The sequence below is a fragment of the Amblyraja radiata genome, chromosome 17, assembly GCF_010909765.2.
Source record: "Amblyraja radiata isolate CabotCenter1 chromosome 17, sAmbRad1.1.pri, whole genome shotgun sequence".
Taxonomy (NCBI): Eukaryota; Metazoa; Chordata; class Chondrichthyes; order Rajiformes; family Rajidae; genus Amblyraja; species Amblyraja radiata.
Genome location: NC_045972.1, coordinates 37148887 through 37176574, shown reverse-complemented (window position 1 = coordinate 37176574; position 27688 = coordinate 37148887). Strand labels below are relative to the sequence as shown.

The following is a 27688-nucleotide window of genomic DNA, read 5'->3' as shown; positions in this document are numbered from 1 at the left end:
CAGCCACACAGAAACAGTCTATACATTAAAATTACATTCCCGCTCATAAAAAAAGATAGCATGCCTGCTCAAATATTGTGAAGAGATAATGCAAATCAGTCACAAAACACCATTTACTTCTGGATCTTGGGAAATCTAATTCTTCATAAGTCAATGCAGCAACACAGAGATTATATGGGATCACACAGTACATATCTAAGTGAACCAAGGTAATAACAAAAGATTAAGATGATGTCCCAATAACTAGTCACAAATTCATGGTCTGAAACTGGAATCAAAGGCAGGCTATTCAATACATTACAGTAATAAGGATTGTTGTTTTTTTAAATCATCTGAGGAATGATAAAATGAGATGACAATCAATCTACCCAATATTAGCACCATGGGGGAATTCTGCCAACTATGTGATTTACTTACATATATTTAAAATCAGAAGTGAACATCTTGAACAAAGTACCAATAATGTGAAGAATATTCAAAAAGACTGGTTAATTATACATAGACTAAAACTAGTTCATTCTTCTTAAGTTAATGTCATTTTCAACCCTAAACTTGATTTTCCAAGCACATTAAAACAAGACACGCTTCATTTGTCATCATGATATTGTTTCAAATTGAACTTCACACAGAACCTTAAGCTGGAACATTGTACTGCTGCCATATAACTTTATATTGAAGGAATGCTTACACTGAGAATGATGAAGCAGTATACTTTCCCCTGGTAATAAATTGAGAGTACCGTGAATTCATTCAATTATTTCTAAAGTAAGCAGTAGAGTTGTGTAAACCAAGCTACTTCGTATTAATTCTTAAGTTAGGATGAGACAAACAAGCATGAGTTCCTCAAAGTGAATCTAAAATCTGTTAAGTACGTCATATACAAATATCAACATCAAGTGTAGAGAATGTGTTTGCTTGTGACTGCTCCTAAATGCTCCCAATGTTGGGGGAGTCCAGGACCAGAGAATTGTGAATCTGTGGAATTCTCTGCCTCAGAAGGCAGTGCAGTTCAATTCTCTGGATGCTTCCAAGAGAGAGTTAGATAGAGCTCTTAAAGATAGCGGAGTCAGGGGATATGGTGAGAAGGCAGGAACGGGGTGCTGAATGTGGATGATCAGCCATGATCAATGAATGGCGATGCTGGCTCAAAGGGCCGAATGGCCTACTCCTGCACCTATTGTCTATTGTCAAATAAATAAATGAATTTAATGGAAGGTACACAGAATGGCTGGAGGAACTCAGCGGGTGCAGCAGCATCTATGGAGCGAAGGAAATAGGCGACGTTTCGGGCCGAAACCCTTCTTCAGATGACCAGGCTCACAAAGCACAAGCTGAGGTAAAGTCCTGCCTTCATCTCAGACCCCGTCCATCATTGAATTATGCTATATTAGACAGACTTCATGAAGAAAACTTTAAATTCTTGGGGTACCATGATGTAAAAGTAACAACAACAAAAGTCCACAATCCAAAATGTTCTGGCATGCCCTATCCTCGCTCTATTATTATAATAATACTGGACCATCCCCAAACTGGTAAGGACTCTTGGTAGTATCACTCCATGACTCTACGACTGCAGAACCTAAAGATAAAGTTCGTAAAGTCACTGCATGTTAAGCAAAAAAAAGCAGCCGTGTCATCCAACAACTAACAAGTGCGATTAACATTCTATAGTTTTACCACATCCTTTAGGAAATGCTAGTGGATAATCCAACAGCTAATAACAATAGGAGGCTCCACGAGCATCCATATCCAGAGTATTGAAAGTATATCCTCAGCAACTATGACCCACTATGAATTTGTGTTTGGACAAACTTTGATTTTGCAGTATTATTGTCTGGTTACCAGGTATAATTTATTATTAATTTATTGTATATTTATTTGGGTTTTATTTGTGTTAACCAGTCTAAAAAACTGCAGCAGGTAGAAATGTCATTGTTCCGTTACCAGTACATATAACAATTAAACACTAATCACCTAATGATTAGTAAATCTAGAACATGGTTCTCAAAAGGAAGGCAGGAACTGTGTCAATAATGATATTCGAAAGACTATGCATAAAAGGGAGAGAATGAAACTAGTTAGGAAGCTGTTTCTTAATATCCTATTGAAAATAAGTTTACGAACACCATTAATCGCAGAAGGAATGAAGTCACTGCCAGCATAGGAGTACGTTGAAATCTTAAACACGGTGTTGAACAACCAAATGAGGAAAGAAGATAGAAAAGCAACTTAGAACCTCATTTCAAACCAGCTGAAATGAACTCAGTAAATCATTTCTAGTTATGTACTTACACAGTTGTGCACTTTGTGCAGATGATTTCAGAAGCAGTTTTAGCTCATAAAGAACCAATGCCACGTGCATGGCGTGACAACGCAGTCGGTCCATGCGGAAGAGGAAAGCAATGGCTGCTTCAAATTGGGCGGTAAGGAAAAGCACTTGGAAGTATAGGTAAGGATGTTGATTGGCTGCAAAGTGTGACTCACCTGAGGAGAGAGAAAAATAAGATACATGGTAATAATGAAGAACTTGATTCATTGTGACTCATTCTTTATGGGTCATCAATTTACAAAACATTCAACACAAAGTGGTACAGAAGTTGAAGGATGACAATCAAAAAGCAAGAACAACTGTTGATTTTGGAACTGAAATAAACAAAGAAAATGTTAGGAATCTAGATCAAAGTGTATTTATGGACACTCAAATAGACCCAATCCGTGCATATAGAAACATAGAAATTAGGTGCAGGAGTAGGCCATTCGGCCCTTCGAGCCTGCACCGCCATTCAATATGATCATGGCTGATCATCCAACTCAGTATCCCGTACCTGCCTTCTCTCCATACCCTCTGATCCCCTTAGCCACAAGGGCCACATCTAACTCCCTCTTAAATATATCTTTTTGTTTTGGGCTATGTAGAACAGTCTTTACTTCAGTCCTACTTCAGCGCATTCCCTCAACTCTTTTTCCGGTAAATTGATGATTGCATTGGAGCTGCCTCCTTCATTCATGCAGAACTCAACTTTCATTCATTTTGCTACCTGCTTTACCCTGCTTTCACCTTCACTTGCCAAACTCAGATTTCTTCTTTTCCTATTCTGGATCTCTCTGTCTCCCTCTCAGGAGATAGACTCGCTTCTAACATCCCTTGCAAGCACACCGACTTCCACACAATCTTGGCCGCTGTTTATCCCACCCCGACTCCTTCAAGAACCCTATTCCACTCTCCCAGATACTCCTTTTCTGTCATTATTTCTCTTGGAAAGTCTTTGATTAGGCTTTCTGTACAGGTGCCTCCGAAATGTACTCTGCCTTTCTAAACCATGGCTTCCCATCTCACTTAGAAGGACTTCTGGGGTCCCTGGATGGATGTGAGGGAGATGTAATGACATGTGTCATATGTCCTAGAGTTGCAGAGGAAAGTACCTGGGGAGGGGGCGGAATGGGATGAGTGAACCAACGAGTTGCAGAGGGAGCAGTCTCTGCGGAAGGTGGAAAGCGGGTGGAGATGGAAAGATGTGACTGGTGGTGGGGTCACATGGAAGGTGGCAGAAATGTCGAAGAATTATGTGTTGGGTGCAGAGTTTGGTAGGGTGAAAGGCAAGGACTATAGGAACTCTATTTTTGTTCTGACTGGGGGAAAGGGGTGCAGAGGCTGGTAGGGTAAAAGGCAAGGACCCGGGGAACCCTAACCTTGTTCTATCTGGTGTAACAAGAGATTTGCTTTATTTTATTATGGCAATCTACCAAAGGGCCTTCAAATGAACTCAATGACAGGTACTCTGAGTGTAATAACAGCATTGATGTAGGGAGGAATCTTGGGGTCCAAGTCTGTAGGTCCATGAAAGTGGCAACATGTGTGTATAGAATTGTAAAGGCATCTGGTAAGCAAACCTTCACCAGTCGGGGCATTGAGTATAAAGTTATGTTGAAGTTTTGTATAGGACTGCAAATCACATTTGAGATATTATCTGCAGTTATCTTTGGCCTGTTATAGGAATAATGTGGAGGTTATGATCAGGATGCAGAATAGGTTTACCAGAATGTTACAGGGATTAGAGGGTATTAACGTCAAAGAGAGATTGGACAAACTTGGATTGTTTTCGTTTGAGTTTTAAGCTGGAGATAGAAGTATATAAAATTGTGAGAAATGGCACAGATATAGTAGACAGTCAGAACTGTTTTCCCAGTGTGGAAATGTCAAAGACTGGAAGGCATAGCTTTCAAGTGAGAGGGGAAATGTTTAAAGGAAATGGAGTTAAAGGCAAGTTGATTCTTGCATAGAATGGTAGGTACCTGAAGCTCACTGTCAGGAGTGGTAGTGAAGACAAACGTGATAGTGGCATTTAAGAGGCTTTTGAGTAGGCTCATGGAAATGCTAGGAATTGGGGGATGGAGATCACATGCAGATCAACTTGGCATTGTGTTTAATTGGGACGTTTTGGGCCAAAGGGCCTGTTCCTGTGCTGTACTATTACATAAACCAGAGCACCAAAAAATGAAACGGATTAAATACACAAATTATGGCTGTGACATACTGTGACAACCAGGCCTGTCACAAAACTTACCATACTCCTCCAACAGTTGGCTCTGCAATTGAGGAAGGGTTTGCTTGTCCTGAGGTGAACTGTTGCCGTCATCATCAAAACACACTTGGTTCAGCTGAAGACAGAACAATGACACATTTAGAAGACCATACATTGTTGCAGTAGAAAATGCTCCTGATTAAGCTATCGGCAAAATCCAGGATGATCCAGTATAGACCAGTATTGGCTTGGAGTGATATATTTTGTGTAACAGCAACCGACTGAATGGTGTGAAAATACAGTGGAGCTCAGTTAAACGGTGTTTTTGTGTATTTTTGAATAGAATTGCGGTGGTTAACATTTCAGTGTGTTTATTCTTCTTAAATTGCTATTTCATCCTTATTGTCCATTCTTGAAGTCTGTGTTAAATGCCTTATGTTAAATTACCTAGTTTCTGATCACAGGATTATGACTGCCCAGGTTCACAGAGTTGTCAGATCCACGTACGCAGCACAAAAACTGTTTTTCTTTGGTCTATACAAAAGCAACCTTTACGGATGCCGGAAATAGCTTAAAGGCACCAAGTGTATTTTAACACATTGTAATATCCGTTGCGTTCAAAATTCATCTTTTACTGAAGAACTGTCTCGACCCGAAACGTCGCCTATTCCTTCTCTCCATAGATGCTGCCTCATCCGCTGAGTTTCTCCAGCATTTTTTGTCTCCAGCATCTGCAGTTCTTTCTTAAACTTTTATTTTAACTTTCCCTTTAGAGATCAGTAATTCTTGCCTTTTCTACCATTCAACAAGTGTGTTTAAATTTTTAAAAAAAAACTCTGTAAAGATAAACCGGCAGTCCAGAGCTGGTAGTTTTCATAATAAACAATTACTTGCTTGGCCTTTTGAATGATAATTGATGTAACCCTATTGTATGTTGCCGTATGGAGCAATACATTAATTTAACTTGTCACTGGCAAATTCAAAGAAAAAGCAATTTGGCACCATGCGGACGTACAAAAATTAGCATTTGAATTCCGATCAACTAGTACTTCAAGCAAGCTATTATAAAAATGGCAATGGCATATATCCAAAGATTTTTAACTGTCAATTAGCCATGGATCATGTTTAAAGACCTTGACAGAGAATTCAATACTCAGATGGGAAACATGAGATTTCTATCACCCTTTTAGCCATGCAAGTACAGTGGGGAAATAATTAAATGAACACACATACTTTTAACCAGAGATAGTCATCTGTCTTATCAGCAATTTCACTATGGTTGTCAGTTACATCACATCGACCAATGAGGCAATAAACCGCTCTCTTGTAAGGGTCTGTGCTGTTGCGTAATGCTCGGCGGTAATGTAGGCGAAGTTTGTTCTCTGTAGTAGGAGGTAACCTGGGGAAAAGCCAAAAGGCAAAGTAATCACTATGACGATTTAAGAAGAATAAACATACTGAAAGTTAACCTCCTCAATTCTATTCAAAAATACACAAAAACATTTTTTAACTGAGCTCCACTGTATTTTCACACTTTTCAATCGGTTGCAGTTACAAAATATATTACTCCAAGCCAATACTGGTCTATACTGGATCATCCTGGCTTTTGCCGACAGCTTAATCAGGAGCACATGCAAGGAATTGTTTGCAAGGAATTTTGCAAATTTCTTCCTATTTTGAACAAATTATTATTATTTTTAATTTGACAAGCAACCTTTCACTCTTAAAATTTGAGATTTGCAGTTAAGCAGGACCTGATCACATACTCATAACATCTCAATCAGTGGAGTGTTTTCATTTTGAGGATAAATATAGTTTTTCAATTTACATGCTTAAAACATACTTTAGACCAGCTCTTCCTTCTCGTTCTGCAAAAATCACGACTCGTCTCATGCCTTAATAACATTTAAAGAATTTAAAATTTAACAAATAATTTACCTCCTATCATCTCCTTGAACATACTCCATGAACCAATTGTGAAATTCTCCCAACTGGTGTTGAGCACGATTCACCACCTGCATTGCTGCCATTAAATCTCCACAACGCAAGCAATAGTAGATGAGAGCCCAGACTGGCTGGCCTTCAATCTCACCATCCTGGAAAATCAAAGAGAATTTTGAAAAAACATCACTGTTTTGAAACTGTACTCACTACAATCTTGTATAGGAAAGAACTGCAGATGCTGGGTTAAATCGAAGGTAGACACAAAATGCTGGAGTAACTCAGCGGGATAGGCAGCATCTCTGGAGAGAAGGAATGGGTCTGAAGAAGGGTCTCGATCCAAAACGTCACCCATTCCTTCTCTCCAGATATGTACCTGCCCCACTGAGTTACTCCAGCATTTTGTGTTTACCTTCACTATAATCTTCGTTCATGTTAATAATATAGTTACGATGGTTTTTTATTAAATCCTTTATGGTACTGCCAATCTTCAGGATATTAGGTTAATTTGAAAATTTAGCTCATTCATTCCAATTAATATTGGTTCGCAATAGGGGCATATTCCCATGACAGATTATTATATTACCAGTTACACTCAACACATGAACTAATGTAAAGCAGCCTGACAGCTCTTGTACCCAGCCATCACTGGACATCCAGATGATTCAAATATCAATAAGCACAAAAAATATTGTTTGAAGACGTCTACACAATGGTAATCCAATTTAGGTGCTTTCAAGCGTATATACCTTCTGCTCGACAGGAGAGGGGAGAAGAGGGAAAGTGATCCCTGATTATGTCGACAGCGTAAAGTGTAGATAGAGTCGATTGGGTGGGGGACAGCTGGTTTGGGCGATGGACTCAGCTACATTCACAACTTTCTTGTGGGCAGAGCTGTTGCCAAACCAAGCTGTGATGCTATATTAAACTAGAAGTCCTTTAATCTACAAGTCCATATGAATATAGAAGTGGCAATGACAATCACACTCAAATGATTCATGGCATTTCCACCAGTAATCGCACTTTTCAGGAACTACATTTTATGCACAACTAATTTGCAGGCAGAGACTGATCTAATTTGCAGAGACTGATTGAGGCACACCACTTGCAGAGACTGATTGAGGCACACCACTTGCAGAGACTGATTGAGGCACACCACTTGCAGAGACTGATTGAGGCACACCACTTCCTGATTGAGGCCTTTCTCACCATTCGCCTGGGGTGTGCAGTAGCAAGGTTCGTTTGATTTAACGGACGTGAGCACACAGTTAGCTGCAGACTCCGCCCAGGACAGGAAGGCTCTGCAGGAACGGAAGGGACGTCACGACCGCGGTGCCACAGGTGCTGTCGCCGAGGGAGGACGGACGGAGCCGCGGCTCGAGAGACTAACAGAGACTAACAGAGGCAAAGAGGTTTGCCTCGCACTGCAAGGGAGCAGTGGACCAGACAGGAAGAGCGGACGGAATTACCACTAGACAGCCAAACCAGTAGGTAATTTACGGCTGGGGTGAGTACTTTCCCATTTATAGGAGGTAGGATTATATAAATAAGGGGTGTATCAATACAGTAGGGGATTCTTAAACAGGACCAGTTAATTACCTATATAAGATGGGCGGTCAGGAGATGTGCCAATACTGCGAGATGTGGGAATTTGTCGACACCATTGATGTAGAAGATCCCTACAGCTGCAGTAAGTGTTTGAGGCTAGAGGAACTCCAGCTCCGCATTGATGAGCTGGAGACCCAACTTCATACGCTGCGGTACATCAGGGAGGGGGAGTATTACCTGGATGTTTTGTGCCAGGGGATGGTCACACCGACCAGTTTAACTAATTCAGTAGGCAGTGAGCAAGGAAAGGAAGGTGTGGCCATAAGCGAGGCAGGTAGGGGGAACCAGGAGGAGATGCGGCAGGAGCCACAGCCCTTGTCCCTGACGAGCATGACCGAGGCTCTTACTCAATGTAAGGACGGGATCAGGGGCTGTGGGAGGGATGAGCAACCTGGCTGCAGCACCGTGGATCAGGAGGCCATTCAAGAGGGGGGAGTTAGAAGAAATGCCGTAGTGATAGGGGATAGTATTATTCGGGGGGTAGATAAGGTTCTCTGCGGCCAGCAGAACATGTCCCGAAGGCTGTGTTGCCTACCCGGTGCTAGGGTTAAGGATATCTCTGCGATGCTGGAGAGAAATTTGCAGAGGGAGGGGGAGGATCCAGTGGTCGTGGTCCATGTGGGGACCAATGACATAGGAAGGACGAGGAAGGAGGATCTGCTGAAGGAGTTTGAGCAGTTAGGGAATAAATTAAAAAGCAGAACCTCGAGGGTACTGATCTCCGGATTGCTACCTGAGCCACGGGCCAAATCGGCGAGGGTACGTAAAATTAAAAAGCTAAATGCGTGGCTCAAAGACTGGTGTGGGAATAATGGGTTTGGTTTCTTGGGCCACTGGCACCAGTACTGGGACAGGGGGGATCTGTTCTGTAAGGACGGACTTCACCTGAACGGTGCTGGGACTGGGGTCCTGGCAAATCATATAACTAGGGCAGTAGAGAGGTCTTTAAACTAAGTAGCGGGGGGGAGGTATCAAGGGGGGTAATAACGGCAGGGGTAGAGGAAATAGAGCAGGGTATCAGTGGGGAAGCGGAAATTCAAAATGTGACAGGAGACAGAATTTGTGAAGATAAAGATCTAGATGTAAAAGGGGCAAAAACGGAAAGGAAGGGTAGTAAAAATCATCTGAAAGTGCTTTATCTAAATGCACGGAGTATTCGTAATAAGATAAATGAATTAACGGTGCAATTAAGTATATATAGTTATGATATCGTGGCCATTACGGAGACATGGCTGCAAGGAGATCAGGACTGGGAGTTAAATATAGAGGGGTACTCGACAATTAGGAAAGATAGACAGGAAAGAAAGGGAGGAGGGGTGGCCCTTTTAATAAGGGAGGGAATAACGGCAATAGAGAGGAAGGATATTGCGTTGAAGGATCAGGATAGTGAAACAGCTTGGGTACAGATAGAGAATAATAAGGGGAAAAAAAACACTAGTGGGTGTAATTTATAGACCTCCAAATAGCTGTGACGCTGTTAGTCAGAACATAAATCTGCAAATAGTTGACGCATGTAAAAAGGGAACTGCTGTAATCATGGGGGACTTCAATTTTCATATTAATTGGGCAAACCAAACTGGGCAGGGTAGACTAGAGGAAGAGTTTATAGAATGTATTAGAGACGGGTTCCTAGAACAGTATGTCACCGAACCGACAAGGGGGGAGGCAATCTTGGATCTGGTCCTGTGTAATGAAGCAGGATTAATTAAAAATGTCATAGTTAGGGACTCGTTGGGAACAAGTGACCACAATATGGTCGAATTCCATATTCAAATAGAAGGGGAGCAGGTTGAAACTCAGGCTAGGGTGCTTAGTCTAAATAAGGGGGATTATGAAGGTATGAGGACTGAGCTGATCAAAGTTGACTGGGATAGCAGACTCAAGAATAAGACGGTACATGAGCAGTGGTGTACGTTTAAGGGTCTACTGTATAACCTTCAAGAAAAATTTATTCCTATGAAGAAAAAAAGGGGTAAGGGTAAGAACAGTCAGCCATGGCTCAGTAAAACTATAAAGGATAGTATTCGGCTGAAGGCAAGGGCATATAAGGTAGCCAGAGATAGTGGGAGGGTAGAGGATTGGGAAGCATTTAAAGGTCAGCAAAAAATAACTAAGAGATTAATTAAGACTGGGAAAATAGACTATGAAAGGAATTTAGCGAACAACATAAAAACTAATAGTAAGAGTTTTTATAGCTATATAAAAAGAAAAAGGGTGGCTAAGGTGAACGTTGGTCCATTGGAGGGTGAGACTGGAGAGTTGTTGGTGGGGAACATGGAAATGGCAAAGGCATTAAACGAGTATTTTGTATCAGTCTTCACCATAGAAGACACAAAAAATATTCCAACGCTGGATAAACAGGGGGCGGTAGGAATGGAGGAGCTAAATACTATTAAGATCACCAAGGAGGTGGTATTAGGGAAATTAATGAGACTGAAGGAGGATAAATCCCCTGGGCCTGATGGATTACATCCAAGGGTCTTGAGGGAGATAGCGGTGGGGATTGTGGATGCATTGGTGATAATTTTCCAAAACTCCCTGGAGGCAGGAACGGTCCCAGTGGATTGGAAAATGGCCAATGTAACACCTATATTTAAAAAAGGAAGTAAACAGAAGGCGGGTAACTATAGACCGGTTAGTCTAACATCGGTGGTGGGTAAAATGTTAGAGACAATTATTAAAGAAACACTAACGGGGCTTCATCGGACAGAACCAGCATGGTTTTGTGAAGGGGAAGTCCTGTTTAACGAATCTGCTCGAATTCTTTGAGGAAGTAACAACCTGGGTGGATAAAGGGGAACCGGTGGATGTGGTATACTTGGACTTCCAAAAGGCTTTTGACAAGGTGCCACATAAGAGACTATTGCTAAAAATAAAAAATTATGGGATTGGGGGTAATATATTAGCATGGGTAGAGGATTGGCTAACAAATAGGAAGCAGAGAGTGGGGATAAATGGTTCATACTCGGGATGGCAACCGGTAACTAGCGGGGTTCCGCAAGGGTCGGTGCTGGGACCCCAGTTGTTCACAATTTATATAAATGATTTGGAGGAGGGAACCAAGTGTAATATATCAAAATTTGCGGACGATACAAAAATGGGAGGAAAAGTAGGGGATGAGGAGGATAGGAAGAGTCTGCAAAAGGATATAGATAAGCTAGGTGAGTGGGCAACAACTTGGCAGATGAAATTTAATACTAATAAATGTGAAGTCATTCACTTTGGGAAAAAAAATGATAGGGCAAGTTATTTTCTAAATGAGGAGGAGCTGCGTTGTAATGCAACGCAAAGGGATCTAGGGGTATTAGTACATGAATCACTAAAAGTTAGTATGCAGGTGCAGCAAGCAATCAGGAAGGCCAATGGAGTTTTGGCCTTTATTGCTAGGGGGATTGAGTATAAAAACACGGAGGTCTTGCTGCAGCTGTACACAGTATTAGTGAGACCACATTTGGAATACTGTGTACAGTTCTGGGGTCCATACTTAAGAAAGGATGTACTAGCCCTGGAGGCAGTGCAGCGAAGGTTTACAAGATTAATTCCTGCAATGAGGGAATTGACATATGAGGAAAGGTTAAGTAGGCTGGAACTCTACTCTTTGGAGTTTAGAAGAATGAGAGGCGATCTCATTGAAACATATAAGATCGTGAGGGGCCTTGATCGGGTGGATGCACCGAGGATGTTCCCAATGATCGGGGAAACTAGAACTAGGGGACATAGTGCAGAATAAGGGGGGGCTCTTTTAAAACTGAGATGAGGAAGAACTTCTTCACCCAGAGGGTGGTTAATTTATGGAATTCACTGCCCCAGGGAGCAGTGGAAGCAGAAACTTTAAATATATTTAAGACTAAAATAGATGGTTTTTTAGCTGCCAAGGGGATAAGGGGCTACGGGGAGAGGGCAGGGATATGGACCTAGGTATGGTTAGTATAGTAAGACCTGAGTGATCTCCTGGACAAGTGTCGATCGCCTGGATTGGGGTCGGAGAGGAATTTCCCGGATTTTTTTCCCGAATTGGACCTGGGTTTTTATCCGGTTTTTTGCCTCCCCCAGGAGATCGCGAGGTTCTTGGGGTGGAGAGGGGTGATAGCGGTATAAAGGGGAGGGTAGTGTCTTGTGTTCTGTGTCTTGTGTCTACTGTTTGTGGGTAAGTGTGTCTGTTTAGTGTTCAGCCATGAGCGAATGGCGGTGCGGGCTCGACGGACCTGGTGGTCTACTCTCGCACCTACTTTCTATGTTTCTATGTTTCTATACATCTTCCCAACACAATCAACATCTGGCCAATAAAACGCTATGAACTCCAATTGAAATCTAAACTACAAACTGTCTTAGTTGCACCAGGGACTTGGCCTTTGTAAAACACTCTTGATCCTGGAGCTTCAAAATGCTTACAATTGGGACTCAAGAAAGGGGCAATTATTTCAAGGACCCTTTATCTCCAAGTTTTGTTCCTGTTTGAGACCAACCAAAGTGTTAGCAGTAGGAAAAAGTGGGAGCCATAGTAGAATTTGAAAAGCCAAGTTTGTTTTCATTTATTTTAGTATTGAACAAAAGGCAGAAATACTTTCCAATATTCCAAGTGTAAATTAATACCTGAAGTCCTTGCATAGGTGCTGACAGCTTAACATTCAGAAAGCTACGGACCAGTTGATAAGTCCCCGGTATACCACCGAGTTGAGCCTGTTGTAGGTTTCCATAGACTGTTGCCATTACATAATTTTTGTAACTTTGAATGAGAAATCGGGAAAAGGTCACACAATGACTGTAAACATAAGTACTGTAACTTAAGATGCATCTCTTACACATAGCCTCATGCAAACATTAATTAAATCCAGTTTCCCGAGTAAATAACCATCACCTATGACAATTCATGTCCATACATTCTAGAATCAGAATTAGGCCATTTGGCTCAAAGTCTACTCCACCATTCAATCATTGTTGATCTATCTTTCCCTCTGAACTCCATTTCTTTCGCCCCATAGCCCGACACCCGTACTAATCAACCAGTTCTGAAGGCCATCAGCATTATTTTGGATTGTTCAGTTCTTAAGATGCCAAGCAAGTATCAACACGATACCAATCATTCTTCAATAGGCCACCTCTCACCTCTGCTCCAAGAAACACAAGGCTTGTTTCACAAATGCCATCTGCATCTCCAAACTGGTACGGCTCTTCAGTGTTTCTGTGCCAAGTACTAGTGGAACATCAGTCATCTGTTTCACCATCGCCCACAATTCAGAGACATTCTACAAGAAATAAAACAACCAAGAGGTAAATTCAGTTATATCGCAAATAATGCCCTTGAAAAATGATGGCTACTTCCCTCCCTGGAATCCTTTCATAAAAACAGCAGGACCATGCACTGAATTACACAGACCCGAAATGAAGCTTATTTTCTTCCAAATCGAAGTCTGTGCAATATTGTGCTACTGCATTCACAATTGAATTAACAAGCAGACAAAAGTGTCTCTTCCTTTTCATCCTAATTAGACATTATTTATCAGCCATAGGTTTTTATTCCATTAAGGGAGATTATAAACTTTCTTTCAACGAACTGCGAATAGCAGCTGGAGAAGGGATAGTACTCATCGCCAATTGGCACATTTAAACAAAATTAAACAACCCAGATGATACGCAAACTGCCAATTGGATGCCTATCCATTGACAACCAAAATACAAACTAACACTTCAATTACCAATTCAACAATGCAAAGATATAGTTTAACTTGAAAACTATAACTGGCGGCCAAATAAAAATCTGTCAATTATTCACAATTTTAATAAATGGAATGATTGGTGGTAAATTGTCACATTGACAACTCATTCTAAGTGTTTTAGTTCTCAGGCTGGTACAGAGGGAAAGCAGGGGGCTCACTACAAAAGTGAAGTTGAACCCTATGCATACAAATTTATACTACATGCAACGCAGTGCAATTAAAATATGCATTTCCTTAGCAATATAAAGATTGTTTTTGTTGTATCAAGGAAACACTGATCGTTTTCTATCAAAGGCTACAGAATGATTGCACATTACCACAAAACGGTCTTGGAAAAACTATACTTTGAAATTATTGGCATTCAAGTGAAAATATTTGATTATGCATTGCAAAAAGCACAATTTAATATCAACAGTTCCTGCAATGTTTGATAACGCCTCTTAAAATAAATGAATGGAATAGTTAAGATTTTCATGTCTTTGTACCTTGTCATCCAAAGACTCAGCTACAGTACTGCAAAGATCTCCTAGGTTTGGTTGAAGTTGCTCATTCACGACCTTTTCATTATATATATAAATCTGTGATAAGCAAAAAAGATTATATTAAATATCAGACTTAAGGGTTGAGAGCTTCATATGGAAATAATGCATGCTTGTAGCGCGCAATAGAATTCATAAATGTAAATTAATATAGGAGTAAACACACAAAAATTAATTGCCGTAGCATTAAAAATAATATACTGAATGAACACACTATTTCTATTAATACTGATGATCTTGAATGTAAGATTGAGGTATACACCATCCCACTCATAATTATTCATTAATTTATTTAGTTCTTCTGGCCATCTTCTCTTTGATGCCGATTTTTGCTGAGTCATACCCGAGGCCACTTGCTCATTAAAAGTGAAACTGTAAAATATACTTTTGTTGAAGATTTTGTACATATTTCAAAGATGGACAGCCTGTGAAAATGACTGAATGAACTGCAGTCTTGCCTTCCATCAAACCAATGGCCTTACAGTCATCATAAAACCAGGCTTGGCAGAAGTGGACATTTATTTTTAGGTACTTTTCTATTTTCATCAATTTAAATATTCAAAATTGCACATTGTTCAAAGAAAATGTAAAACAATTTAACAGTTATCCAACTTTATATACTATTTGCTAAATTATCAAACATAGAACAATCCAGCACAAGAACAGTACTTTTGGCTCATAATGTCTGTGTCGAACATGATGCCAAGACCAACACTTATCTGTTTGCACATATTCCATATTCTCCCCATATTCATATGCCTGTCTGAACATCTCTTAAATGCCACTATCATATCTGCCTTAACGACCACCCCTGGCAGCGTGTTCCCTGACACTCACACTCTGTGTAAAAAAAAAAAATTGTCTTGCAAGTATCCTTTAATTTTCCCCCCTCTCACATTAAAGCTATTGACCTCTAGTATACGTTTTTCCCATCATGAGAAAATGGTTCGAGGCTTTTCATAATACTCCATCTGCCTTTTCTCCATCCATTTCTGTAACCTATACTATATCCTGCTGTATTCTTTGGCAATTTTCCTCACAGTCCATGACCCCAGCAATCTTGGTGTAATCTGCAAATTTACTAACCAACCTGCCTTTGTTTACATTCAAGTCATTTATACGTGTGTCACTCACATATACAGGACACGGCACAGATCCCTGCGGATCTCCACAGGTAACAGACCTCCAGCCTGAATATTGTCCTTCCACCACAACCTTCTGCATCTATCAGTAAGCCAGTTCTGAATCCATGCAAGCAAGTTAATGTTAATCCAGTGCATCTGAATGTTCTGGATTATCCGACCATTGGGAATTTTATCAAATGCCTTACCAAAATGCATGCAGATGACATCTACTGCCCCATCCTCATCGATCACCTTCGTCACATCCTCAAAAAATCTTGATCAAGTTAGTAAAATGTGATCTAACCTATACAGAGCCACGTCGACTATCACTAATTAACCCATTCTTCTTCACATGGGTGTAAATCCTATCCCATGCAATCCTCTCCAGTTGCTTCCCTATCACTGATAGAGGCTCACCGCCCTATAAATCCCAGGATTCTCTACTTCCCTCTTAACTAAAGAACCTCATTAGCTACTCTCCAGTCCTTTGGGACCTTGCCGATTCTCCACATTGATCTCACAGTCCTCCAGGCCCTACTCTTTGGTGAAAACAGATGCAATGTACTCATTTATAAAAGTTAATACACATAAATCAATAGAGCTATACCTGGTTTAATTCAGTGATAATTTGGTGAAATCTAACATTACTAAGATATAAATTGAAAAATGAAATCCTTCAATAAAGGAGTATTTACATTAAAAATACCAATTATTAATGCTGTAAATACTTTCTCATTGATCTGCAAGGTAAATTGCAATTTAAAAACAAATCTTGGCAAGCCCAACACACTTCCAATCTTACAAAAAGATAAAATCATCAGATAATGTGAGATTATGACAAAATCATCAGATAGCCCTTGCACACCTGTCGAGCGTAGGCCACTTCAACATTGTCCATCGCACTGCGTCCAGGTGGTCCCATCAAACTAACAAAACTTGGCTGTTTTTAAAAGAAAGACCACACATCATTCTATGAAAAATGTTTTACATTAAATGTAAATCTCTGTCAAATCAAAAGCATTTACCAATATACAACACAGTATTACAAGGCAAAAGAAAATTAATTATTTCCATTTTTAATTATTCCAGTTAAGAAACAAAGGACACAACACTACACTTTTGGTATTATATGCTGCCATTGAGTGAGAAAGGTATGGAGGAGCAAACTTGCTGGGAAACTAAAGAGATGTACAAAAGCCAGGCCAGTGATATTGGGGAAACTTAACTATCTTTACAAAAATAACGGGCCACGGAGGGGAGAATTTTTGATGTACCCTCAAGAAAACATCCCCTACCAGTATGTTTCCAGTCCAACAAGAAAGGATTCGATACTAAACTTGGTTCTGGTGAATGCGGCCGTTCAAATGAAAAAAATATTATTGGGGATATTTAGGGGCCACTGATCAAGGTATAGAATTGTATGGAAAATTATATATTGTTCACCATTTTAAGGCTCCTCCACAGCACAGACATATTGGTCTAGCATAGATAGATAGAAACTATTCCACAAGGCTAAATATTCAAAAACACTCGCTCACCTGTATCCAACAACCCCCCAGGCTTTGTCCTGCCCCCACCTAATTTCTAACTTTCTACCCCTCCTCCCCACCACAATCAGTCTGAAGAATGGTCCCAACCCAAAACGTCAGCTATCCATGTTCTCCAGAGATGCTGCCTGACCTACTGAGTTACTCCAGCACATTATGTCTTTTTTGTAAACCAGCATCTGCAGTTCCTTAATTCTACAAATTGTACTTAATTTGATATGGGAAAATTAGATGCATGACCATGATATCTAGTTTAGTGAATCTGATTAGTGTGAAAATCTCCAACTAGATCCGGTATCCTCCCACGTACAGGTTTGTAGATTAATTGGATTCTGTACAAAATTGTAAGTTGTCGCTGATGTGCAGGATAGTGTAAGTGCACGGAGTGATCGCTGGTCGGTGCGGACTCGTTGCGCCGAAGAGCCTGTTTCCACATGGTATTTCTAAAGTAAAGTCTACAGTGTACTATGTTTACATATTCTGTTGTGTTGCAGCAAGTAAGAATTTCATTGTTCTATCTGGGACACATGACAATAAAACACACTTGACTAAAGTCTATATAAAACACTCTTAACTAAGGTCTCTTCTATACCCCGTAACTCTGCTAACATCCCCCCCACTCGTAACAAGGGCAGAGTCCCCCTTGTCCTCACCTTCCACCCTACCAGCCATCGCATACAACAAATAATCCTCCGACATTTTCGCCACCTCCAACGGGATCCCACCACTGGCCACATCTTCCCATCTCCTCCCCTTGCTGCTTTCCGCAGAGACCGCTCCCTCCGTAACTCCCTGGTCAATTTGTCCCTCCCCACTCAAACCACTCCCTCTCCTGTCACTTTCCCTTGCAACCGCAGGAAACGCTACACTTGTCGCTAGACCTCCCCCCTTGACTCCATTCAAGGACCCAAGCAGTCTTTTCAGGTGCCGCACAGGTTCACCTGCACCTCCTCAAACCTTATCTATTGCATCCGCTGCTCGAGGTGTCAGCTGCTCTACATCGGTGAGACCAAGCGTGGGCTTGGCGATCGCTTCGCCCAACACCTCCGCTCGGTTCGCAATAACCAACCTGATCTCCCGGTGTCTCAGCACTTCAACTCCCCCTCCCATTCCGAATCCGACCTTTCTGTTCCGGGGCCTTCTCCATGGCCAGAGTGAGGCCCACCGTAAATTGGAGGAGCAGCACCTCATAATTCGCTTGGGCAGTTTGCACCCCAGCGGTATGAACATTGACCTCCAATTTCAGGTAGTCCCTGCTTTCTCCTCCCCTTCCCAGCTCTCCCTCAGTCCACTGTCTTCGCCTCTTCCGTTCTTCTTTCCCCCCCCCCACCCTCACATCAGTCTGTGGAGGGGTCTCGAACCGAAACGTCGTCTATTTCCTTCGCTCCATAGATGCTGCCTCACCCACTGAGTTTCTCCAACTTTTTTTTGTCTACCTTTGACTAAAGTCTAGATTTCTTGTACCATATTGAAACTTACCTCAGCCTCCTGGGTAAAGTCAAGTGCATCTTCCCCAGATGCAAGAAGTGTATGGAGGATCTTTTGCTTCTCATGTTCCCATTCCACCAGCATGGACTCCCAATGATATTTCTCTGCCATTGCAAATGTCTGCAAATTACAAAGGAAAGTTTTCTTTTTTGATTCACAAAATGGAGAAAAGGAACTGGTCAGATGCCACAAATCACAATGTAGTCATCAATGAAACCTAAAAGCATAAATCGCATCAATTAGCAAGGTCAGCAAAAAAAAACCCAAATAGTATATCCCAAACAGCAAAACAGTCTGTGGTTGCTGTCAACACACTATGGAACTGGCACCGATTTCAGGATTGTGGTTATGTGCATTGTTAAATACAGAAATCCTGATGTTGCTCTTATTGATCAAGCCTCCTCCACTGACAGACTGACTTGCAGGTTTCTCCGATGAAATGAAGAAAAATTTGTTTCATTCACATGATCCCAAGCTATTTGCAAATCTGCTTCCTTGTAAAGTACCCCAAGTACACTTGTTCCTTCTCTCTAAGAGTTTTTATTGGTGGTCTAAATAAAAACTGCCAAACAATGCTTCTAGCCCTAAAGAATTGTTATATCTGTACTGTTAATCTTTCACATAAGCTTTTTTCAAATATAGCAGATTTAACATTAAATTTAAAACCTTTCAACTTCTATATTCCTATATTAGCATTGTAATCATTGATTAGCAGTGTCCAATGTTGTCATCACAGTTGTGCAACAGTTGAATACGTTGGACCGACACAGTGGTGCAGCAGTAGAATTGCTGCCGTACGGCACCAGAGACCCGGCTGCAATCCTTACTATGAGTCTGTACGGAGTTTGTACGTTCTCCCTGTGATCGCGTGGGTTTACTCCTGATGCTCTGGTTTTATCCCACTCTCAAAAGACGTACAGGTTTGTAGGTTAATTGGCTTCAGTAAAATTGTAAATTGGCCCCAGTGTGTAGGATAGTGGTAGTGTATGGGGTGATTAATGGCCGAGGGGCCTGCTTCCGCACTGTAACCCTAAATGTTGCTAACCTGTGGACAATGAAGCTTCCATTTGAAATGTGGATAATGTGAAACAGGTGAACAAACTGAAATTTGCTGGAAACCAAACATAATTAGTTGCACAGCATATCTAACTAAATCTTAATCACCCATTAGCCAAGCCAAAGTAAAACAAAGTGCAGATTTTTATTCCCTTTTTTCCATGTTTTTTAAGCAGATATTCCTGTTCCAATGTTAAACCCTACAGTTGTCTATTGAAAGTATACTTTATTTTCTGTTTATACTTTGAGTTCAGTTTACATAATGGGTTGGCATGCTGGTGCAGCAGTAGAGTTGCTGCCTTACAACATCAGAGAGCCGGGTTCAATCCTGACGACGGGTGCTGTCTGTATGGAGTTTGTACGTCCTCCCTGTGACCGCGTGGGTTTCCTCCCACACTCCAAGAACGATTTGTAGGTTAATTGGCTTGGTAGAAGTATAAAGTGTCCCCAGTATGTGTAGGATAGTGTTAATGTGCGGGGAATGCTGGTCGGTGCGGACTCGGTGGGCCGAAGGGCCTGTTTCCGTGCTCTATCTCTAAGCTAAACTATACTATACATTTGGTTCAGACTGACGGGTTGTGCACAGGGTCTAATATCTTAATTAACTTGCAAATCCCACTGACCTAAATTCCATCTGGTAACATACTCACATCCAGGATAAACAGACATTTAGTACAATTATTAGTTGCATTTGTGTTGAGTGTTCATTCACTTCTGTAGCCTCTGATTATATTGTTTAACTAATTTAGTAGAGATCATTTTGGCAATGACGCTATTTCAAAAATGGTACTGCACATGCTAGTTCCTGAAGGAACTTAATAAAATATAAAAATTCCCACAGGTCACAAAACATTCTTAATTAGCATATCTAACTTCCATTCTTCGAATCCCTAAAAGTACTCAATAACAATTCAATACTCATACAGATTAGAGGCTATTATGTTCTCAGCAATGGGATGCTGAACTGAACAGTAAAAATAAATAATTCAGAAATCTGTAAAGTCTCTATCAAGCAGATTTAGGCATGAATTCGTGATTGTGCTATTTAGAAATCTTCTTTGCTGATACAGTCTATTCAGATTTGACAGATTGACGTCAGAATTACACGACTCAGCTGTAAATCAGGCCTCAATTCAAACTCAAGATAGACGCAAAAAGCTGGAGTAACTCAGCGGGACAGGCAACATCTCTGGAGAGAAGGAATGGGTGACGTTTCGGGTCGAGACCCTTCTTCAGACTGGTTAGGGGTAAGGGAAACAAGAGATATAGACGGTGATGTGGAGAGATAAAGAACAAAGAATGAAAGATATGCAAAAAAGTAATGCTGATAAAGGAAACAGGCCATTATAAGCTGTTTGTAGGGTGAAAATGAGAAGCTAGTGCGACTTGGGTGGGAGAGGGATAGAGAGAGGAGGAATGCTGGGGCGAACTGAAGTGAGAGAAATCAATATTCATACCAATGGGCTGGAAGCTGCCCAAGCGAAATATGAGATGCTGCTCCTTAAATTTGCGTTTAGCCTCACTCACAATGGAGGAGACCGAGGACAGAAAGATCTGTGTAGGAATGGGATGGAGAATTAAAGTGTCCAGCAACCGGGAGATCAGGTTGGTTCACGTGGGCTGAGCGAAGGTGTTCCGCTAAACGATCGCCCAGTCTGTGTATGGTCTCACCGATGTATAAGAGCCCACATCTTGAATAATGGACACAGTAGATGAGGTTGGAGGAGGTGCAAGTGAACCTCTGCCTAACCGGAAAGGACTGTCAGGGTCCCTGGACAGAGTCGAGGGAGGAGGTATAGCGACAGGTGTTGCATCTTCTGTGGTTGCAGGGGAAGGTACCTGGGAAGGGGGTGGTTTGGGTGGGAAGGGATGAGTTGCAGAGGGCGTTGCGGAGGGAACGGGCTCTGCGGAAGGCGGAAAGGGGTGGAGATGGTTGGATCCAGTTGGAGGTGGCGGAAATTTCGGAGGATTATGGGTTGTATGTGACTGCTGATAGGGTGGAGGGCAAGGACTAGGGGGACTGTCTCTGTTACGACTAGGGGGAGGGGGAGTAAGGGCAGAGCTGTGGGGTATTGAGGAGACACGAGTGAGGGCCTTATCTATGATGGGAGAGGGGAACCCCTGTTCCCAAAAGAATGAGGACATCTCGGATGTTCTAGTGTGGAACGCCTCATTTTGGGCACAGATGCGGTGTAGACGGAGGAATTGGGAGTAAGGGATAGAGTCTTTGCAGGAAGCAGGGTGGGAAGTGTAGTCGAGATAGTTGTGGAAGTCAGTGGGTTTGTAATAGATGTCAGTCAATAGTCTATTTCTTGTGACGGAGACTGCGAGATCAAGAAAGGGGAGGGAGGTGTTATAGATGGTCCAAATAAATTTGAGTGCAGGATGAAAATTGGTGGTGAAGTTGATTAGTTCATTATCAAACTCATTGTATTTGCTCTGTCAACGTCACTCTCCATATTTTCTTTTCTGTATCAGTACTACTGGCAAGTCTCTCTTTTTCCTCAATCATATTCCTTGCATTCATAGCTGACATAATTCTTAATTGCATCTATTCCATTTCCCACACTTTTGCTTTCAACCATCCTGCTCCCATTCAGAACAAGGATGGGGTTGTTCTGAAGAAGGGTCCCGACACGAAACGTCATCTACCCATTTTCTCCAGAGATGCTGCCTGGCCAGCTGAGATACTGCAGCACTGTGTGTCTTAGGAAGGGGTTGTGCTCAATATCCACCCTATCAGCTTCCACATCTTCTGGAGTGACTACAGGACCCATTAGAGTCTCCATCTATCATAAATGCCCGAGATCTGTGTGCGTTACAATCATGGCTAAAGATTTAAGAAATTAACCTTTATATTAAAACTGAAATCAACCTGCACAATTTCTAACACCTCCAACTTACTGCCACCACCAGATATCATCCCCCTCCCCCTCGCTATCCACTAGCCTTTAAACAGACATAGCCACCATTTTTGTTATTCACTCTCTTGGTCTCCACCCTTTTATTTTAATTTAATTCCCTTTATCCCCCCCCCCCCTTTTCTCTCGAACATAAAACAGAAGAGCTGATAAATTGCAACTGTGCCACAACACTTGGCTAGAGAAATGTGTAGTTCTACACTACACATCTTTGCACACACTGCAAATCTTAAATCTTTTAAAACTGTCACAACAACACAGTTGTGCTGTCTGGTTCCATATCCTTTGCCACGCCCAATGGACTCAGCCGTTTCTTAATAGCATGTGGAGCTGGCTTCTGTGAAGTGAAGAAATGCTTGAGTGACTCAGCGGGACAGGTATCATCTCTGCAGAGGTGACAGTTTGCGTAGAGACCCTTGAAGGGGAGCCAGTTTATGCATTCCTGGTCAAACATGCTTCAGCCTGGTCTTTAGATGTTGGACCTCACCATTGTTGAGGTGGCACACAACATGATGCAGGGCAGTCCATGTGAAAGAGAGGACTATTTCTTCATAAAGACTGTGTGACAATCACTTCTACCAATGCTTTCACAACCTTCATAACGGGTCCAGAGCAATCACCTTCACCTTGGCCCTTCACTCATCCCTTGGTCAAGGACATCTAGGTCAGACTCCTATTCATTGATTATAGCTCTGGATTCAACATCGTATAATCCCAACAAAACTTGTCTCCAAATTCCTAGACTAAGAGTCAGCACCCCCCTCTACAACTGGATCCTCGAGTTCCTGACTCAGGCACCAATCTATAAGCATAGGCGACAAAACGTCCTCCATGATAATTCTTAATACTGGTGCACTTCAGATACAATACACTCCCTATACAGTCACGATCATGTGGCCAAATTCTGTTAAGTTCTACACTGCACATCTTTGTAGACACTGCAAATCTTAAAATTTTTTAAACTGTTACAACACAGTTCCCACTCCATTTACAACATTGCAGATGAGACCACTGTAGCGGGCCGGATTTCGACCAATGATGAGACAGAGTACAGGAAGGAGAATGAGTGCGCAGTATCATGGTGTCAAGACAACTACCTTTCTCTCTCAATGTCAGCAAAATGAAGGAGCTAGTCATTGACTTCAGTAAACAGGGTGGTGGACATGCCCCAGTCAGCTGAAGTGAAGATGGTCGACAGTTTCAAGATCCTGAGCACAAATAACATCAATAATTTGTCCTGGACCAACCGCATTGAAGCTATGGCCACGGAATCACACCAACAACTCTACTTCTTCAGAAGACTAAGCAAGTTCAGCATGTTTCTGACTCTTACCAACCTCTGCACCATAGAAAGCATCCTATCACAGCCTGGTTGGGCATCAGCTCTGTCCAAGATTGCAAGAATTTGAAGTGAATTTGTGGATTTAACCCAGTCCATCACACAAACGAACACACCCCCACCCTTCTGCTTGACTTCATCAATACCTCACGCTGCCTCGGGAAAGCAGCCAACATAACTACGGATAATTTTCACCCCATTTATTCCCTCTTCTCTCCTTTCCCATTGGGCAGAAGATACAAAAGCTTCAAAGCACGTCCCACCAACATGCAGGAACAGTTTCTTCCCCACTGCTGTGAGAACTACTGAACAGGCCTCTTATAATCCAAGGTATAGTCCTGATCTTCCAGTTTGCCTATTGCGAACTTCACATTTTTTTATCTGCACTTTCTCTAGCATGCAATCAAAGATTCTCACTTTATCTCGTACACATGAACATAATAAACCAACAGAAATACCAGTATCAGGATGCATCACAGATTGGTTTTGCAAATCCTCTGCCCAAGACAGCCAGAAATTGCCGAGGGTTGTGGGTGCAGCCTAGTCCATCGTGCAAACTAGCCTTCTGCCCCACCCAAAGTCGACTCCATCTACACTTCACAATGTCTCAGTAAATATAATCAAGGACGACTGACACTCTGGACATTTCTCTTCTCCCCACTTCCGTCAGGGAGAAGACACAAAAGCTAGAAAGCCCATAACACCAAATTCAGAAACAACCTTCCCCGCTGCTGTCAGACTGCTCAACGCACCTCTCATAAATTAAGGATGTAGCCCCAATCTTCCAATCTACCCAGTTGCAGCCCTTAGATTTTTTCTTTAATCTGCACTTTCTCTGGAGCTGTAACATTATAACACTACAGCACTACATTCTGCACTCTGGTTATTATTCTCTTTGCACTATCTTTGGTACTTGTGATTAGCTCGATTGTATTCGTATATGGTATGGTTTGACTGAATAGCACACACAAAACAACGTTTTTCATTGTTTCACGATACACATGAAAATAATAAATCAATACCAGTAGGTACATTTGCCAGAAGTAGAATGGCGAGGGCATGCAACTTTATGCCCCATGTTGGCTTACTAAAGAATGACTACGATTGTTTCATCCTTCAGGACCAGCCAACTTTGTCTCTGGTGGAGCTACCAAGACACACTTTTCAATGGACAGTGAGGTTTTGATAATTATTACAAAAAATACATATAGAAACAGCACCATTCTCCGACAATCTATTATAAGCATTGAAACCTTCATTGCAGAACTAACAATATAAAAGCTTCCAAACACTGCGGGCTCCTCCCTGGATGTAATTCAGGGCAGGTTTTCTCAGGGCAGAGGTGCTCCTTTGTTATATAGTCATATCCCATGAGTACTACTCAGACTGCCAAAAGTAAAACATTTTTTTGACCCTTTACACGCATTAGTGAGAACAGTCTTTTAATGACATTTCCTTTGGGATATATTCAAAACAAGATGAAAAGTTGTTAACACCTGCAAAAAATATCTTATCTTATACTTACCTTCAAATGTCATTAGAAACGGGAATAGTGCCGGAGGATTGGCGTACTGCGCATGTTGTTCCATTGTTTAAAAAGGGGTCTAAGAGTAACCCTAGCAATTATAGACCTGTTAGTTTGACATCAGTGGTGGGCAAATTAATGGAAAGAATACTTAGAGATAATATATATAAGCATCTGGATAAACAGGGTCTGATTAGGAACAGTCAACATGGATTTGTGCCTGGAAGGTCATGTTTAACTAATCTTCTTGAATTTTTTGAAGATGTTACTCGGGAAATTGATGAGGGTAAAGCAGTGGATGTTGTGTATATGGACTTCAGTAAGGCCTTTGACAAGGTTCCTCATGGAAGGTTGGTTAAGAAGGTTCAATGGTTGGGTATTAATGGTGGAGTAGCAAGATGGATTCAACAGTGGCTGAATGGGAGATGCCAGAGAGTAATGGTGGATGGTTGTTTGTCAGGTTGGAGGCCAGTGACGAGTGGGGTGCCACAGGGATCTGTGTTGGGTCCACTGTTGTTTGTCATGTACATCAATGATCTGGACGATGGTGTGGTAAATTGGATTAGTAAGTATGCAGATGATACTAAGATAGGTGGGGTTGCGGGTAATGAAGTAGAGTTTCAAAGTCTACAGAGAGATTTATGCCAGTTGGAAGAGTGGGCTGAAAGATGGCAGATGGAGTTTAATGCTGATAAGTGTGAGGTGCTACATCTTGGCAGGACAAATCAAAATAGGACGTACATGGTAAATGGTAGGGAATTGAAGAATGTAGGTGAACAGAGGGATCTGGGAATAACTATGCACAGTTCCCTGAAAGTGGAATCTCATGTAGATAGGGTGGTAAAGAAAGCTTTTGGTGTGCTGGACTTTATAAATCAGAGCATTGAGTATAGAAGTTGGGATGTAATGTTAAAATTGTACAAGGCATTGGTGAGGCCAATTCTGGAGTATGGTGTACAATTTTGGTCGCCTAATTATAGGAAGGATGTCAACAAAATAGAGAGAGTACAGAGGAGATTTACTAGAATGTTGCCTGGGTTTCAGCAACTAAGTTACAGAGAAAGGTTGAACAAGTTAGGGCTTTATTCTTTGGAGCGCAGAAGGTTAAGGGGGGACTTGATAGAGGTTTTTAAAATGATGAGAGGGATAGACAGAGTTGACGTGGAAAAGCTTTTCCCACTGAGAGTAGGGAAGATTCAAACAAGGGGACATGACTTGAGAATTAAGGGACTGAAGTTTAGGGGTAACATGAGGGGGAACTTCTTTACTCAGAGAGTGGTAGCTGTGTGGAATGAGCTTCCAGTGAAGGTGGTGGAGGCAGGTTCGTTTTTATCATTTAAAAATAAATTGGATAGTTATATGGATGGGAAAGGAATGGAGGGTTATGGTCTGAGCGCAGGTATATGGGACTAGGGGAGATTATGTGTTCGGCACGGACTAGAAGGGTCGAGATGGCCTGTTTCCGTGCTGTAATTGTTATATGGTTATATGGTTATATGGTTAGAATGAAATTGGTATCGTCAAAAATATAAAAAGGTAAAAAAAAAACTTGCATGGGAAACACTGAATTAATATTAACATTTCCTTTCCCTCGCATATCATCTTGCTCACTCATTTCACTACCTTAGGATACCTTACCTTAACCGATTCAAGAATGGTCCAACAAAAATGTCTGAGGAACCAAAAAATGGTAAATGCTCAAACCAATTTTCAAAAGATAGTTAGTCTTTGATAGACAATGCATACGATGATCATTCCTGAACAAGATTAGATTTTTGTGCCAACAGGAAAGGAAATTCTGCAGAGATGTATCACAGCCCACCGTGGTCAAATCGATTAGCTTTAAGGCATTCACAACACTCAAATAAGCAAAACTAACACGCCCTGCTGGAATCCAAATCTGATGACATGACAGGCCATTCCAACACTTACAGTGGATGAATATGCTTATTAGGATATACTTGGGCGTTGGGCTTATTCCAAGAAATTAATCAACAAACCAAAACAAATAGATGCAAGCAGGTGGACAGTGAAGCCTGCACTTCTCTGATTTCTAACTAAGTGTATTAAACTCGCTTTCATTATCTTCTATGTCCAATGGCTTGGCGCCAGACAGCTGAACTGTTATGCAATCAACAGTGGAAGTTTTCTTTCACATGTTTCTGAACGAAAACAAGAGCACATCAAAGGTCATTGGGTTTAATGAAGTAAACTAACAAATTACACCAGATCATTCATATGTATGCATTAGAGTCATGTAGATTGTCCGGGAATTGAAGTATGTAAAAGTCATTTTTTTCCCCCCCATTCTATAATCGCCTTCAACCACAGCCATAGTAAAAGCTTGCCAAAATCACCTG

At 41.5% G+C, this 27688-nt stretch overlaps 1 protein-coding gene across 3 annotated transcripts in view; it reads right to left on the bottom strand.

Moving 5' to 3' along the window:
* nup93 (nucleoporin 93) overlaps window positions 1–27688 on the bottom strand; it is a 107131-nt gene that overhangs the window by 9613 nt on the left and 69830 nt on the right. For all 3 annotated transcript variants that reach the window (XM_033036175.1, XM_033036176.1, XM_033036177.1), the window contains 9 exons: window positions 18479–18607; window positions 16318–16392; window positions 14275–14367; window positions 13179–13318; window positions 12666–12798; window positions 6462–6619; window positions 5757–5922; window positions 4566–4659; window positions 2293–2484 (listed from right to left, as the gene is read on the bottom strand). In XM_033036175.1, coding sequence (XP_032892066.1) covers window positions 2293–2484; window positions 4566–4659; window positions 5757–5922; window positions 6462–6619; window positions 12666–12798; window positions 13179–13318; window positions 14275–14367; window positions 16318–16392; window positions 18479–18607 — 1180 coding nt within the window. The remainder of the gene's footprint in view (window positions 1–2292; window positions 2485–4565; window positions 4660–5756; window positions 5923–6461; window positions 6620–12665; window positions 12799–13178; window positions 13319–14274; window positions 14368–16317; window positions 16393–18478; window positions 18608–27688) is intronic.